Source organism: Enhydra lutris, unplaced genomic scaffold (genome assembly GCF_002288905.1).
Source record: "Enhydra lutris kenyoni isolate GAN:26980312 unplaced genomic scaffold, ASM228890v2 scaffoldscaffold27, whole genome shotgun sequence".
Lineage (NCBI taxonomy): Eukaryota > Metazoa > Chordata > Mammalia > Carnivora > Mustelidae > Enhydra > Enhydra lutris.
This window is the reverse complement of record NW_019154111.1, coordinates 5,271,112-5,288,703: the sequence shown is the minus strand read 5'-3', so window position 1 is coordinate 5,288,703 and position 17,592 is coordinate 5,271,112. Positions and strand designations below refer to the sequence as shown.

At 43.7% G+C, this 17,592-nt stretch overlaps 1 protein-coding gene across 1 annotated transcript in view; it reads right to left on the bottom strand.

The window, feature by feature from the left end:
• The window catches only part of LOC111151898 (SVOP like), a 64,321-nt gene that overhangs the window by 37,415 nt on the left and 9,314 nt on the right, over positions 1-17,592 (bottom strand). The window contains exons 4-8 of the mRNA XM_022510115.1: positions 14,133-14,204; positions 12,452-12,576; positions 9,749-9,812; positions 6,396-6,521; positions 3,779-3,907 (exon numbers count right to left, since the gene is read on the bottom strand). Coding sequence (XP_022365823.1) covers positions 3,779-3,907; positions 6,396-6,521; positions 9,749-9,812; positions 12,452-12,576; positions 14,133-14,204 — 516 coding nt within the window. The remainder of the gene's footprint in view (positions 1-3,778; positions 3,908-6,395; positions 6,522-9,748; positions 9,813-12,451; positions 12,577-14,132; positions 14,205-17,592) is intronic.

Below are 17,592 nucleotides of genomic sequence, written 5' to 3'. Positions count from 1 at the left end.
CCTTAAGTATCAAGTTAAAAATGTACATTTTAAAAAAAGAGAACAAAAATAGAGATAAAAAACATGTAAGGAGAACTCTCCCCTCAGGAAATTCAGTCTTCCAATAAGACCCTTAAGTATCAAGTTAAAAATGTACATTTTAAAAAAAGAGAACAAAAATAGAGATAAAAAACATGTAAGGAGAACTCTCCCCTCAGGAAATTCAGTCTTCCAATAAGGGTTTTTTGTCTTGGTTTTTGGGTGTTGTTTTTTTTTTTTTTTTTAATGTTGTTGAGGAATATAAAAAGACTTGAAGATTGGGAACATAGTTTTATCAAAATAAAAATATTTAATATTATAAAGGTATCAATTCTCTTTAGGTATTAACTAATAATTTCAACACCATCCCAATTAAGCCCTCCCAGGTTTTAGGGGGAAATTAAGAGATGTTTATAAAGTGACTTCAAAGTTGTTCTAGAAAAATAGTACTGTGAAAACAACTTGGAAAATTCTGAAAAAGAATTTTGACAAGGGGGACTTACCCTACTAGATATGGAAAACACTATAATTAAAAGTGTCACATTGAACCAACAATTAACCTGTATCCTTTTGCCAAATGCCTTCTTTATTATATATGTCCCCATATATACATGAATCTATAAATCTGTCATTAGCACACAATAGAGAATTCAAAAATAGACTCAAATATACAAAAGATGGATTATTCAGTAAAATATATGAGTGCAACTGGTTAGCCATTTAGATATGACAAAGCTAGACCATGTTTCTTATATTCAATTAAACCCAGGTAGATCCAACATTTAAATTAAAAGTATGAAACCAAATTAACCCAATAGAAGGGAAAAGGATACCAAAATGCTGTAAAAGGTAAGTTTGAAACCACTGAAAAAGACAAATCTAAATCTAAATAGGTACCTGCTTAGAAAATAATGTCTAATTTGGGGAAACTTATGAACAACATGAAACAAAAACAGAAGACAAAAATAATCTGGAAGATGAGACTAGGGCAGATCAGAACATCTTCAAGGGCATTGTATTGTTCAGACGGCAAATAAAGATACAAATAAAGACATTGTGGGTACACATTTTCAATATTTAATGGCTATAATATATTCTTATATAACAATAGTAATAATAATAATAATATATAATAAAAGAAAAAGAGTGAACAAATTCCAAACCGGTAGAAGAAAGCACAGGCAGGAGGGGGGAGAAAAGCAAACCGATTCACTCTAATAAAAGGTAAGGAAGGAGAGAATGAAAGAGATGGTTAAGAGGAAATATAAAATAAAATGGCAGAAGTTAAGTCCAAATATGTGAGTAATCACAATAGATATAAATGGATCAAATCCATTACTAAAAGGCACAGAATAGCAGACTGAATGAAAAAAATAAAGATCAGCTATATATACACAAGAAATGATTTTAGGGGTGCCTGGGTGGCTCAGTGGGTTAAAGCCTCTGCCTTCAGCTCAAGTCATGATCCCAGTGTCCTGAGATCAAGCCCCGCATTGGGCTCTCTGCTCAGCAGGGAGCCTGCTTCCCCAGCTCTCTCTGCCTGCCTCTCTGCCTACTTGTGATCTCTGTCTGTCAAATAAATAAAATCTTTAAAAAAAAAATGAAATGATTTTAAAGCAAAGCAACAGAGGAAAGTTAAAAATGAAGGTCTGGAAAAAAGAGACAACAGGAAAGATGTTAACCTAACCTAACCTCTTATGTCAATATATGAACATAAGAGAAAATAAAATTTAAGGCCCAAACCAGTACAAAATAACAACATAATAAGGTTAATCCATGAGACTAAGCCAATCATATGTTAAGACACAACAAGAGATCCTCAAAATATATTAAGTAAACTATCATGAGGAAGTAAACTATAAAGTAAACTATAAAGAGGAAGGAACAAAGCCATCACCTTATTGAAAAACTGTTAGCTCAGCCAGGCAAAATCTAGCACAAGTGTCAGAAATTTATATGGCATAATTAACAGTATATAACAATATATATATACTCAATGAGAACACATGCTTTTTAAGCACACATGGAACATCAGTGAAGAGACTATGTAGAGAACAACAGAAAAATCTCCAATATTCCAAATAATTGAGAATATCCTCTGACCAAAATGAAATTAAATTAGAAAAAACAATAAAAAGGAGTATTAATGGATAACTCACTGATTAAAGAGAAACTCAGATCAATTACCAAAGAGAAATAAAATTAAAATTACTCTATAACAAAGCTTGCTAAATGCAGCTGAATACTTCATTAAAAATAAAAAAGACTGACCATAAATGAGCTAAGTACAGAACTCAAGAAGCTAGAAAAGCATAAAAAGCTAAAGGAGAAAACAAAGAGTAGAAATTAATGAGACCACACACATACACAAAATCAATAAAGAGAACAACAACAAAAAGAGCCCTTGTTCTTTGAAGTTTTTTTTTTAAAGACTTTATTTATTTATTTGGTAGACAGAGATCACAAGTAAGCAGAGAGGCAGGCAGAGAGAGGGGGAAGCAGGATCCCCACTGAGGAGAGAGCCTGATGATGTGGGGCTCCATCCCAGGACCCTGAGATCATGACCTGAGCCAAGGCAGAGGCTTAAGCCACTGAGCCACCCAGGCGCCCCGTTCTTTGAAGTTAATACACAAACCTCTAGTAAGAGGACCAAGAAAAAAGAGAGAAGTCACAATACACAGCATGAAAATGAAAGATGGGACATATGCAGCAGATTTTTGAAACTCCTAAGAGAACGCTGGGAACAACCTTGTATCAATAAATTTGAAATTTGAAAACCGAGATGAGCTGGACAATTTTCTAAAATATATACACTACCAAAATGGATTCAATCAAAAGTCTTAAACAAAAGTGGACTCTAACCTTTACATAAATTAAATCATAGTTTTAAAAACTCCTCCATATAACACCCTCTTGTTATCCCCAACTGCTCCCCTCAAAATAAGTATTTGGCATAAATGACTTTAGGGGCACGTTTCACCTCTATAACCACACTCCAGCCACAACCAAGAGATGAATTTCTATCTTACATAAAGTGTTGCTGAGTTGGCGGGACAGGTGAGGAAGGTACACTGGTGCCTGTGATTGACCCACCTATAGGTGCGTGGTCAGGGCTGGTGTAAGAAATGATTTCAGATTGATGTTAAGAGCCCTGGGCCCAGTAGAATATAAATGCCAAATTGTGTCTTAAGAAATCAGTTAGGGACTCCTGGGTAGCTCAGTAGGTTAAGCATCTGCCTTCGGCTCAGGTCCTGATCCCAGGGTTCTGGGATCGAGTCCCACACTAGGCTTCTTGCTCAGCAGGGAGCCTACTTCTCCCTCTCCCTCTGCCTGCTGCTCCCCCGGCTTATGCACTCTGTCTCTGACAAATAAATAAAATCTTTTAAAAAAAAAAAAAGAAAGAAATCATTTAATGAGGTTTTCTAAATTTGAGATCACTTATGATTTACATCATTTATAAGACCAGTACAAGAAAATAAAATTATAAAACAATCTCTCACCTGTAAACAAAGATGCCAAGTCACGTGACTAGCTCTGCAAGGTAGATATTATTCCCATTTCGTTGATGAGGAAAGCTAAGGCAGGTAACTTGCTAGGGCCACTGGCTCTCCAAGGAGCTGGATTTAGTCCCAGTCCACTCTGTACTTCTCCCTCGTCCCTTTGGGGTGGGGCTAGAGAGCGAAGGTCCCCTCCTCTCTGCCCTTCTAGGACTGAGGAGATTTCTGGTGGGGGAGAGAAGGCCTCCTCGCTGGGAACTTACCAGGATGGGCTCCACTAGCTTCCCCTCCGGCATGACCGAGCGGTTCATCTTGGCGATGTGCTGCAGGGTGGCAAGGGCAGCCTGAGTGTTCCCGGTGGAGACGTTGAAGCGAGCGGACTCGGGAATAAACTGGCACAGAAGGAAAGAGCATCAGGGTTCAAGTGCTTCGGACCCCGGGGGTTCCATGATTACTGCTGTATAGTCACACGCCCCAGTTTCCGGAGACAGAGGAGCAGCAAGCTGCTGGTCTGGAACAAACAGGGTCATGTCCCCCTTACTGTAGTCCCATCTTGATGATATCGCACCCATACTGAGCCCAGCCTACTCCTTACTGCAAGGAAATGCTACATCCACTTGGCAAAGAGTTGCCCCAGGGCCGCTCTACTGCCCTGTCACCCCAGCCTGCCCCCAGGCACCCTGTGATCTCTCACATGCACCAGCCCACAGCACGACCATGGCAGGGACCCAAGCGCCCACGATGGGAGAGCACCACTCCTGACAAGCCAGACCCTTCACCCACCGATCACTGAACGCTGTACTCAGACAACACTGCAGGCTGGTGCGCCTGGGCGGCTCAGTCAATTAAGTGACTGACTTTGGCTCAGGTCAATATCATGGGGTCCTGGGATCAGGCCCCATGTCAGGCTCCCAGCTCAGTGGGGTCTGTCTGTCTCGCTCCCTCTGCCCCTCTCTCTACTCGTGCTCTCGCGTTCTCTCAAATACATAAATAAATATAAATACATACATACCCACCTAACGAGACAGGCCTCCATGGAGGCTGGGACCTTGAGAATCAGCTTGAACCACTCCCTGCCCTTCATGCCTCGATGGAGGTGGGCGGGTTCTTCCTCAGAAAAGCACCTCCCACAGCGGCACCTGCTCGCCATCCCGTGCCCAGCAGCCCCTCATCTCCCACTGGGATGATCCTGACTGCTCCCCTGGCTTTCCGTGCGCGCAGGCTCCACGCAGCCGCAGACCAGCTTCCCAGCACACAGCCAGCACCCCTCCCTCGAAGGCCCTCATAATCTGGACACAGGCCTGTCTTCACCCCCCACCTCCCGCCCCCCACCAGCACACTTCATTCCAGCCTACCTGCTCTCCCCCCCAAAGATTCTGCATTTCACACCTTCGTGGCTGGGCTGACGCCTGAGCTCTGTCCACATGCCCTTGCCCCACTCTCCGGCCCTCGCGGTGCAGGCTGTTCCATCCCCCACGGCCAAATTCAACAGCATCGCCCCACTGGAACAAATCGCTCTCTCCCTGAGCACCCACAGGACGAACGCTGCGACCGCGCTTACCGAGTCCCGCGGGTACCATCACCCTTTGCATTCGTATCTATCTATCCCACTGGCTGGCGCTCCTTGACGGCAAGAACCATATCCTATGCATACTTTTAGCCTCGGAACCTCATGCGGAGCCTGGTACATACTTGGTGTGAGTGTCATCAATCCAAAGACAAGGCCAAGATTCAAAATAATAATTTTTATAAAGGTAATAGCATAGCTGTGTGGCTCACACATGTTAAACACTGTTCGTGCTCTAGGTTCACGAAGAGAGTCATATGCATTATTTTGTTTAATCTGCATGGCCCTAGGAGATATGCCCTGTTCATGGGGTGGAACCGCTCGTCCAGGAGAATGGGGCCAGGACCGTCTTTTTCTAACTGCACCAGCCAAGGCAGGCAGGCTGCTCACAGATGGGACTGGGCCCACTAAGCCCCTGGAACCAGGCACCTGCCCCTCTGGGTGGGACGTCAAGCAACAGTTCACTGCAGAGAAGACCCAGACCAATGGGCTCATCCAGAAAAAAATGGACAGGGCTCTGGGATCAGGTGTCAGGAGAAAGAGTTGAAGGTCATGGTGTTGCTTCATTCAAAGAAGGAAAGCTCTGATTGGGCTAGATTTTCTTAACCGTTTGGAGGGATATCATGTAGAAGCTAGACCTCTGGGTTTTCAGAGAGAACTATTAAGACTGCAGGTAAACTCATGAGGAGGCAGGGTCCCCTCCGCATCAGAAAGGACCTCCTAAGAACTAGGCCTGCCTGCGGATGGGCATAGGATGTCGTCTATAAAGTCTTGAGTCTGAAAGTGTCCAAAGCCGGGAGTGTTCTGGATGTGTGCTTGTGGTTGGGGTACAAAATACATGCCCTCCAAGGACACTTGTGAAATATGAAATTCTCTGATTCTGTAGTGTTAGGTTACACACACACACACACACACACACACACACAGAGCACATCCCAGTTCACTGCGGCACCAGCCCCGTTTTTGAACAATGAGGGTAATCCAGCAGAACCTAAGGAAGAGGTTGATTCTGTGGATTACAGGGAGAGCAGAAGGACAAAACAGCTGGCCTGTAGTGGCCTGAGAATGTGTGCCACGTGTCAGACTCCAACCACCAAAGGTAAGAGAAGGGTCAGCTCAAGTGGGGTGTCGCTGTGAGACGAAACTTCCAGCAATAAACGATCCGAGGCAGGCTAATGGAGGGGAGGGATGAAGCGGATTGAGACAGTCTTGAGTGAAGGAAAGAGGCAGAAGTGAGGCTGATACTTGTGGGGCAGAAGGACCCCTGGGCCAGCTGGAGGAGAGGACCAGAGGGAGCCCATGAACGTCCTCACCTTGAAGACCAAGATGAGGATGATGCCTGGAATGGAGGCGATGCGAATCAGCCAGCGCCACCCGATGGTGGGGATGACCACGGAGGCCAGGCCGATGATAAGCAGGGAGCCAGCCAGCCAGAAAACCTGGGGAGAGGATGAGAGGTTACAATTCCTCCTATCAGGGCATTTGCCTGGCTTCTTGGTGGAGCGGGTGACTCTTGATCTGGGGTTGTAAGTTCGAGCCCCATGTTGGGTATAATAATTTCTTGAAAACAAAACATTCACAATTCCCCTTATCAAGTGTGCTCAACCCTGCCTCTCTCAGGAGCATCAGGAGATATACTTCAGTATAAGGATATAAGGATGAGGTGAAAGAGGGTCTTTAAGGAGCCCAGGTCCGGGTTCTACTCCCAGCACTAGCTCCAGGACCTGGATGAACAGGAAACATCGCCTCACTTCTCAGTGAGAGAAGCTCAGTTTGCTTGTCTATAAATGGAAGGCTCAGCTATACAAGGGGTCAGTACTGTCACCACAGTTTTAAAAATTGGAAACATTGACATTTTCCCCCATTGAATAAATAAAGGATGAACTGGTTCATAACTCAAAAGCCACAAAGGAAAACACTAAAAATACTCTCTTCCTCTCCTGCTTCTTTGCCATCCAGTTCTCTTCTTAGAAGAAACCAATATTACCGATTTCTTGGGTCCTTCCAAAGCTGTTCTAAGCATATATAAGCTAATAAGGATATAGCTCGTTCTCTTTTTTCACAAATGGTATCATAGTATAAATATTGCTTTTGTACTGAAAAATGTATCTTGAATATCACTGTATATCAACAAACAACATGGCAGTCCATTATGGCTGGGCCTGTTGGGTTTGGGAATTAGAATGATTCCAAGTGTTAGCCTAAGCATTCTCTCCTCACTGGGAGATGACAACTCCATTCCACCTCACAGAAATGGAGAGAAGACAATAGAATAAAAGACCCTTTGTGGGCAACTAAGTAAGGGGTGACAAAGAGGTGACTATTTTATCACTAAAGATTTCAATTGCAAAAACCGAATAGGATTATTTCAGAAAGCACTAAGGGCTATGAAAAAGGAGTAATGTCATGGGGAGTGATCAGGGATGCACTTTCCGAAGAGGCAACAAATAAGAAGACTAGCAGTAAGTCACTGTGATCGACCAGATAGCAGGTGACAGGTCACTGACAAGAATTTTAGTAGGGAGGGCACCTAAGTGGCTCAGTGGGTTAAGCATCTGCCTTCGGCTCAGGTCGTGATCCCAGGGTTCTGGGATCGAGTCCCCCATCGGGCTCCCTGCTTCTCCCTCTGCCTGTTGCTCTCTTTCTCTCTGACAAATAAATAAATAAAATCTTTAAAAAAATAATTTTCGTAGGGAAGTGGCAAAAAAATTTTATAACTGATGATTTGGCACAGGTATTAGAGGTAAAAGTGACAGGGTTTGCTGATGGACACTACAGTTGGGGGTCCATCAATAAGAGATGAAGCAGCAGGACTTGGTAAGGATTGAATGGGGGTGATGGCACAGGAGGGGTCCGGGACGGCTCTTGAGCTTGTGGCCCAGATGACCAAGGGGACTATGTTTACTACTAGCTGAGAGTGGAAATGTGGAAATAAGACATTTCAGGGGAAAATGTACAGATGAATTCTATCCGTGTTGTATTTCTGAAGCGATAGTCCAGGGACTCTCCCATAGGCTATTGGCTCTATCCGCATCTGAAACTCAAGGGGATGCTCTTGGTTGTAGGTAAAGATATTGGGGTTTACAGATATAGGTAACTAAAACCATTGGAGTTAATTAGATGATCCAAGAAGAGGGGGAAAATAAGACTAGCAAGGAGAAGATAAAACCAGGAAGCATGTCATGGAGTTAATGGCAGGTAGAAGAGGAAATGTCCACAGATGAGCTTGAATAGGACCACGCCCATGAAATACTGTTAAGGATAAAATCCGAATAGGTCAAGCAGAGAAAGACAATTATATGGTTTCACTCATATGTATAACATAAGGAATACTATGGGGGACCACAGAGGAAGGGAGGGAAAACCGAAGAGGGGGCAGAATCAGAGAGGGAGAAGAATCATGAGAGACTGTGGACTCCAGAAAACAAACTGAGGGTTTTCGAGGGGAGAGGGTGGAGGGATAGGGTAGTCGGATGATGGGCATTAAGGAGGGCACATGTTGTGATGAGCACTGGGTGTTATATGCAACTAACGAATCTTCAACACTACATCAAAAACTAATGAGGGTAGCCTGGGTGGCTCAGTGGGTTAAAGCCTCTGCTTTTGGCTCGTGTCATGGTCTTGGGGTCCTGGGATCGAGCCCCGTGTCAGGCTCCCTGCTCAGTGGGGATCCTGCTTCCCCCTCTCTCTCTGCCTGCCCCTCTGCCTACTTGTGATCTCTCTCTGTCAAATGAATAAATAAAATCTTAAAAAAAAAAAACAACTAATGATGTATTATATGGTGGCTAGCAGAACATAATAAAAAAAATAAAGTAAAATAAAATAACACAAATGCAAATTGGTACAAAAAGAAGGATAAAATCAATGCTAAGTATTAAAAGTATCTGCATCTGTCTATCTTAACAAAGATCAGAAAAACAGGAGAAATTTAAAGAGTTAGCATACAGTGTTTGTTATGTTCTTTGTCATTTTTTGTTGCCTTCATTGAGTATTGGAAAATTTAAAAATAAATCTTAAAGTATTCTCCTACTGCTTTATTTATTGCTAAATATATGTTTCAGTGAGAAGAGCTTTCTTTTTGGTGGGCCCCTGAAAGTCAGGGCTTTTGGACATTGATGACATCAGAGACATCAAGGACACCTAGATAGATTAACATAGCTTCTGATGCAAAACCTCTCCTCCAGCGGGGCCTGTGGCAGGCTTGGGAACATTCCAATCTCCTGGATAAATGATTCAGCTGGACAAGGCACTTAGGGCATGTCCCCACAGGCATGGGCCAGTTGTGGCCCCGAAGACACTAGTAATCCTGGAGGGGAGATAGGCTGTCCTAAGGAGGCTAGTAGGTATGTCCCCCTCCTGAAGACTCAGGGGGGAAGAGAAAGTCCATCCCAGATGCATTCCTAAGCTTCCATCATTCCACTGAGACCAGCCACCGGAATGTTTCCTGGAAGAGGCTACTCTTCTAAATGCTACTGTTGGGTGACAAAAGTCCTGGCTGAGGACACCATGAAATGGGACCCCTGGCTTCCAGCCTTCCCAGTGCTCTTTAGTTAACACCAAGAAATAGACAGTGTGCTAACCCGACAGAAGACCAGCCAGAAGCAAAACCAAGGGCATCACATCCTCTAGGATCAGAAGCCCAAGTAGAATTCCTATTTTATCTTACCTGAGACAATGGGAGCATGTAGCCTCGATATTTTGTTGGCAAAAACTCAGTCTTTATGATTAGCCTAAACAGGAAGGGAGGGGGTACAGAATAATTTTGTTTTTATCCAAGAAAATGACTTGAAAAATCATAACTTTTCTTGTCACAGAGATAAAAAATGAAAAAACATAGACTTCATCATTGTGAAATAAATATATGTATATACTGCTCTCAGCTCCTGGTTCCTGCTGATATTTGGTCTTTGACCCTAGTGTCTGACATAGAACACCTAGAATCCTTGGGCTTCCTGGTCCAAAGGAGCATCCTTTGTTCTCATGAGATGGCTTTTGGTGTGTGCCTAGATGGGGCCTCATCTTAAAAGACCAAACCACGATTAGAATCTTGGGATGTCCAGCCCTGTCCTCCAACCCCAGGAGAGAGGAGAGGGATTGGAAAATGATTTGATGCCTCCATGCCTCATGCCTCCATGATGAGGCCTCCATAGAAAGCTTGAACATGCAAGGTTTGGCAAGCTTCCAGGCTGGAGAGCCCATCTGTGTGCTGGGAGGGAGGTGTGCCACAGACTCCATAGAAACAGTAGCTCTTGCCCTGTGTATCTCTCTTCATCGGGCCATTCACCTGTTTCCTCTAAAATCTCCTTTGCACTACATCCGCAGTCACAGGTAGACTGTTTGCCTGGGTCCTGGGAGCTGCTCTGGCCATTTATTGAGTCCACAGAAGGATCTGGGGTTGCATTTGTAACAAGTCAGACAGAAGGTGTGGATAAGCTGGGGACCTACTGCTTGTGATTGGTGTCTGAGGTGGCGATAGCCTCTTGGGACTGAGCCTAAACCTGGGCGTGGGGGAGGGGTCTGAGCAAACTCCCATTAGGAAGAATTGAACTAATCTGTAGAACAACCAGCTGGTGTTAGAGGATTGGCCGGTGTGTAAATAACCCGCACATTTAGTGTCAGGAGTGAAGATCTGTCGGGTCGCCTGGGTGGCTCAGTCGGTTAAGTGCCTGACTCTTGATTTCAGCTCAGGTCATGAGCTCAGGGTCGTCCAATGGAACCTCACACGAGGCTCCAAGTAGAGCCTGCTTAAAATTCTCCCACTCCCTCTGCCTCCTCCCAACCCCCCTGCTGGCATGCGCTTTCTCTCTCTTAAGAAAAAAAAAAAAAGTGAAGCTTTGTCACAAGTACTGAGTGTGTGTAAAGGAAAACAGAAGTTTTTCCTAAACAATTGTGTTTTGCTGTATGATTGTGAACAGCTAAAATCCACATAAGAGAGTAAGAAACTTGCAATTGCCCTTCTGTTTACATGCTTCTTCTCAAAGTTCTTTTCAACCTTCTACCATTTAAGAGATAAGAGCCTTATTCCCTCCCCCCCAAAAAATTGAAAAGTGTTTTTGCCAAACCCTTTCTAAAACATACTTGGGAATTTAAAATACACCTGAAAGGAAGTGAATCGATGCCCAGAGCGAATGGTGGCAGTCAAAGCACAGTCTTCTAATTAATTTTGTGAATAGACAAATAAATAGAATCATACTCCCTTCTGTTTTCTAATTGCTCTTCCCTGTTGCAATTAGCCAGGGTTTGGGCTTTCTTAACATATTTATCGGGCTGGTTCCTGAGGGATGTTGTAAATGTCAAGCTAACTTCTACTCCTGTAGGGCTCCAAAGCTCAGAGCAGGCTTAATTTATGCCCCGGGGAGGGATAGTCTTTCCGCAACACATTAAGGTAATGATTGGGTGCTTTGATATCTCCTAATACATCCTAAGGGTAACCTGCTCCACGGCACCCAGGAGAGAGTAGGCTGAGGGCTCTGTGAATCTAAGGGAGGCTCCGGAGCTGCTGACCATTCAGCGGACACCTCTCCAGGCACGAGACATTGTGCACTTATCCTAGGACAGAGAAGGACCTGCAGCCGCCATCTCTCTCAGCGACTTCCCCCTGCTTTGCAAATGGACTTAGACACAGTCTTCGGTCACAGGGCAATGGCATTTTAAAATGGCTACTCCTTGGGCAACTGGGTGGCTTAGCCGGTTCAAGGTCATAACCCCACAGTAATGGGATCAAGTCCTGCATGGGGCTCTGTCCTCAGTGGGGACTCTGTTTCTCCCTCATCCTCCACCCCTCCCCCTGCTCATGCTTGCTCTCTCTCTCTCTCTCTCTCTCTCTCAAATAAATAAATAAAATCTTTAAAAACAAATAAATTAATGGTATGGTTACTCCTCAATGTTAAAGGTGGTTCTGGTCACACTAAACTCTTCCAACACATTCTCAAGCAACGAAAAGACCGTGTTACCTGCCTCCTATGGCACTTTTGCTTGGCATTTAGTCTAACAAAATAAAGATCAGCCTTAGGGACAAAAAAATTTAAACGCATTCACCTCTAGTGCCCTCTGCTAGCCTCACCATCAAACATCATTTTTTTTGTTTTGTTTTGTGTGGTTTTTTTTAGTTTTTAAATTTTTTATTAACATATGATGTATTATTAGCCCCAGGTCATTTTGATGAGCAAATAGCTCCTAGTGGAATTAGCAGCCATCACTTCAAGAAAAATTAAAAAAAATAAAGAGCTAAAAAATAATTAGCACAAGTCAAGTCCTTTACATTTACAGCTTGTTGGTGCTATTGGCCCATGAAACACCACCACGTCTATGTAAGTATCTGGGGATGTCCGCATTTCTCTCTCAAACCTCCTCTCGGTGAGGTCTTTACCCTTGTGCATGGCCAGACACGCCACAGCCCACCATCGTCCGCAGGAAGACAAACCAGATGTATGACGGAGAGAAAGAGGTCAGCAAGGAGAAGTAGGCTCCCCATAGGAACGAGATGAGCAAAATCTAAAGCAACCAAAGGAGACATATTAGTGGGACCTGCCTCTCTGGAAGAAACTAATGGGAGACCATTTGCCTTCTGAAGGCGATTTTTAATTTCCATCCGGAGGTTTGCTTCTCAGAGGGGCTAATTCTACAGGGAGCTCACCGATCTCTCACAATCGCCAAATAACACAGTCCACACCGCTGTACTGCCTGAAAGCCCAGACATTCCAAATTTCGACCGTTCTTCAACACTGCCCACTGCATCCACCCTAACAGGCGACAGGCGCCCAAACTTGTAAATCAGCATGAAAAAAACCTGCCCTCATTAGGAGCACAGGAAAGTGTTGTGTTGGGATGGGGACGAGGAGAAAATTTAAGGTATTTGCTTTTTCCCTAATTATAAGACTAATACAAATTCATTGTATAGAATATGGAAGAAAAAGAGAAAAACAAAAATATTTCTATCTTGCTTGATTTCCCAACCCCCCAGAAAAGACTTGTTAACATACTTTTATCCTATTTTCCTTGCTTGAAAGGGAAAATATATTTTTCATGGCTGTAAAATATTCCAGTGGAAGGAGGTACTGTAGTGCGGAAAATATTATGCATAATCCCTTCCCCTGTGGTTGAATGATGAGGTTTTCTCATGGTTACAGTTAGCTGTGGCAATGTACATAATCTCTGTGCTTCTCTGATGCTCTAATCGGGCTAGATTTCTGGAATGAAAATGATCAGACTAGGAGAATGGGTATTCTCCAGGTTCTTGATTCATCCTGCCAAACCGATGGTCAGAAAAACTGGACCAATACAACGTGAAGGTGTCTCTACACTTGTAGCCTTCCCCAAAAAGAGAACAAATCCTTATGGATTTGATACCCCAAAATTCATACCTTCTAATATTTTCCTTTCGATTGCTCCCACAATCAAATGTTTTTCAAGAGATGCTGACCATTTTTATTTTTGTGTAAAAATGTCTTCTTGTGCTTTTTACATTTTTTGACATACTTGTGTTTTCAGTATGAAATTTATGAATGTCTATGATATTTACTTCATGTACTTCAAAACATAAAGCCAATGCTGTAATTATTTTCCTTTGGGGCTTGTCCCCTTGTGCTTATGCTTAAGGAGGTCTTCCCTACCAGAAATGAGACAAGGAAAAAAAAAAAAAAAAAGAGCAAGACCTAGGCTTCTAATCAGAAGACATAGGTTTTGATCTTACTGTTTAATCTTAGTAGGTACGTGACCTTGAGCAAGCGGCTGAGTTTCAAAGCTTTACCAAAGTTAACTAATGTGAAGCTGCTTATGTTTCTATGTGTCAGTCTCTATATTCTAAGATTTTCTAACCGTACACACCCATTAGTTCCATTCCTGGACGACAGACACCAGGTAGGAGGAAGGGTATGCCAGGAAAAGACAAGAAAGCACGAAGACAAGCCTGGCATTGGGGCACATGGTGTCAGAGAAGGACATTTCCACCCATTCTGTTCTGTTACAGACAGAGAAATGTCCACTAAAGAGAACCAGTGGTGACATCATCACGAAAGAAAATCCCACGTCATTCTTCAAGGCCAACCTACCTTCCAGCGGCCGTATCTGTCAGCCAGGAGGCCAAAGAGGATGCTGAACACCATGTAGCCAAAAAACACCATCTGGAGGTGGAGTGAGAAAACAATTATCCTGTAGGCAGGCTTTCTAGAATACACTGATGAGCTGCATTTCCCATTCATTCATCTTCATGAAAAGTCGACTGGAAAGGGGAAAGGGGCGGAAGCTGGAGAGCGGCTTTTCACATAGTTCTCCCCTCTCCGTTTCCCACGGTCAGGGCTTCAGAGGCTGATGCTTCCCATCGATGCCCACCCCACACCTGGAGACGCTGCCCCCCAGTAGAAACAGGGATCGGAGGAACAGGTAGCTGTTTTCCCTCTGATCCAAGATGATGGTCCTGGTCTCGTTCTACTTGGATGTATAATTGTGCATTTCCATTTTAAGAATTAAAAAAAAAAGCTCTATTCATTCATGACCTGCCTTATCCCACTTCTAGACGCAATTTTCCTTTATGTTTTTACAGGTAAACATAAACTTTAAATAAACACCCAAGTCAATCATCCATACAGAAACACTCTTCAAAACTAATATAAATCTGTTTCTTTTCCAACCTTGTTCTCACAATGGATTATCCTACGCTGATAAAATTCAAGAACCTGTGTATGATACCAGCATTTTAACTCAGTCTGAGCTGTGATCTGCTGTCTGTGCCTTCGGGCTACTTATTTTTTTCTTTCAAGCAGTTCCAAGCTTCACTTGCTTTCCTTTCTAGTAAGATCTCTGACTGATTGACTCTAGGGTAATCAAAGGAAAGATGTTAGCTTGCATTTCTAAGATTTTTCAATAAGAGAACTGGTTCTCTCTGCTGCCTGCTTTGCTTTCTCTTTTTTTCCCCCTTCCTTACATATCATAAGGAAGACTCAAATGTATTTCTTCCACAGAGAACCATAAGAACAAGGAAAAAAAAAACCCATCACATCTATTCTTGAACAACAAAGCCATGCTTTTCTTCTGCACTGTGCTTTCCAGGATAGAAAGGGAGGGGGAAAGAAGCCAGTGCTTTCTAAATGCCAGTCTTGGGACAGATGCTGACCGATCATGAAATCTAATCACTGCTGAGAAAAACAGTAAAAATAAGGTCAATGTGATACGTTTTGAATAAATCTAAATTTATTAAATATTAAGAGCTCTTGTTATTCTGGAATAATTTTCTTTCTGATTGTTGATATGAACACGCCCCCCCCCCTTTTGAGAGATGATGGTAGTCAATGGCAAGATTTTTTACCTCTTTCTGGTCTTCTAATGGCCTTAATTATCACACACACACACACACACACACACACACACACACACACACACATATATATATTTTTTTTAATGTCAAACCTATGTCAGTCACTCAATTAAAAAAAAATCATTTCAGGGCACCTGGATGGCTCAGTGGATTAAGCGCCTACCTTCCACTCAGATCATGGTTCCAGGGTCCTGGGATCGAGTCCCGCATTAAGCTCCATGTTCCACAGGGAGTCTGCTTCTCCCTCAGACCCTCCACCCCGGCCCCCCACTTGTGTTCTCTTTCAAATGAATAAATAAAAATCTTTTTAAATTTTTTAAAAATCATATCAGTGTGGTTTTGATTTGAATCTCCTGATGGTGAGATTTTTTTTTTTTTTTTTTACTTTAAAAAAATATTTTTTATTCCAGCAAGTGGTCCGGGGAGTCCTAACCTGACAGAGACCTGTGCGTTGGGACAGTGTTCCGAGTGGACAGTCTAGCAGTGAGGGCGCTGGAGCGGGAGCAGGCCCGAGGGCCGAGCGGGGAACTCCACACACTCGTTTCCCTCCGTGATGGCCCCACGGGCGTGTGCGGCTGGGTCAGAGGTGGGGGGTGCAGAGGAGGGGAGCTGCGGAATGTGGGGAACGAGGGGGGATGCTGAGCGACCTGCTGTTAAAGGCCCGAGGACAGAGCTTGGAAGAGCAAAGGCAGAGCTGGGACACCTGCTTGGGAGGTGGGGTTCAGCACCCGAAAGTCTCTGCCCCACCCCAGCTCCACGTCCTGTCCCTCTCCAGGTGCTGGCAGACTCTCAGGGCAGGGGGGCTCCAGGCCCTCATGCCCCGGCTTGGAGCCCTGGGAGACCGCCGTCCACCACCTCGGGCTCTGCAACCGCCCCACCAGGGAGATAGTGCCAGTCACGTTCTCACTGGCCCAGTGGCACCCTGCCATGGTGGCCCCTGCCCCCAACCATCATCCCATAGCCGATGGGGGCCAGGTGCCCCGCGCTCCCCCATCACAGCAGCATGCTCAGAACACAGAGCTTGGTTTGGACCATGCGCTCATTTCATTAGATCCTGGACTGGAAGTTGGGGAGTGGGGGAGAAGCGCCCTGCAAGAATGATGATGAACATTTTTCATGTGTCTGTTAGCCATTTGTATGTCTTCTTTGGATAAGTATCTGTTTCATGTCTTCTGCCCATTTTTTGACATGATTATCTGTTTTGTGTGTTGAGTTTGAGGAGTTCTTTATAGATCCTGGATATCAGCCCTTTGTCTGTACTGTCATTTGCGAATATCTTCTCCCATTCCGTGGGTTGCCTCTTTGTTTTGTTGACTGCTTCCTTTGCTTGCAGAAGCTTTTGATCTTGATGAAGTCCCAAAAGTTCATTTTCCCTTTTGTTTCCTTTGCCTTTGGAGACGTATCTTGAAAGAAGTTGCTGTGGCCGATGTCGAAGAGGTTACTGCCTATGTTCTCCTCTAGGATTTTGATAGATTCCTGCCTCACATTGAATTCTTTTATCCATTTCGAGTTTATCTTTGTGTATGGTGTAAGAGAATGGTTGAGTTTCATTTTTCTATACATAGCTGTCCAATTTTCCCAGCACCATTTATTGAAGAGACTGTCTTTTTTCCACTGGATATTTTTTCCTGCTTTGTCAAAGATTATTTGACCATAGAGTTGAGGGTCCATATCTGGACTCTCTACTCTGTTCCACTGGTCTATGTGTTTGTTTTTGTGCCAATACCATGTCTTGGTGATCGCAGCTTTGTAGTAAAGCTTAAAATCAGGCAATGTGATGCCACCAGTTTTGCTTTTCTTTTTCAACATTTCCTTAGCAATTTGGGGTCTCTTCTGGTTCCATACAAATTTTAGGATTGTTTGTTCTAGCTCTTTGAAAAATGCTGGTGGAATCTTGATCAGGGAGGCATTGAAATTATCGATTGCTCTAGGCAGTATAGACATTTTAACAATATTTCTTCTTCTGATCCATGAGCATGGAATGGTCTTCCATCTTTTTGTGTCTTCTTCAATTTCTTTCATGAGTGTTCTGTAGTTCCTCGAGTACAGATCCTTTACCTCTTTGGTTGGGTTTATTCCCAGGTATCTTATGGTTCTTGGTGCTATAGTAAATGGAATCAATTCTCTCATTTCCATTTCTATAGCACCAAGAACCATAAGATACCTGGGAATAAACCCAACCAAAGAGGTAAAGGATC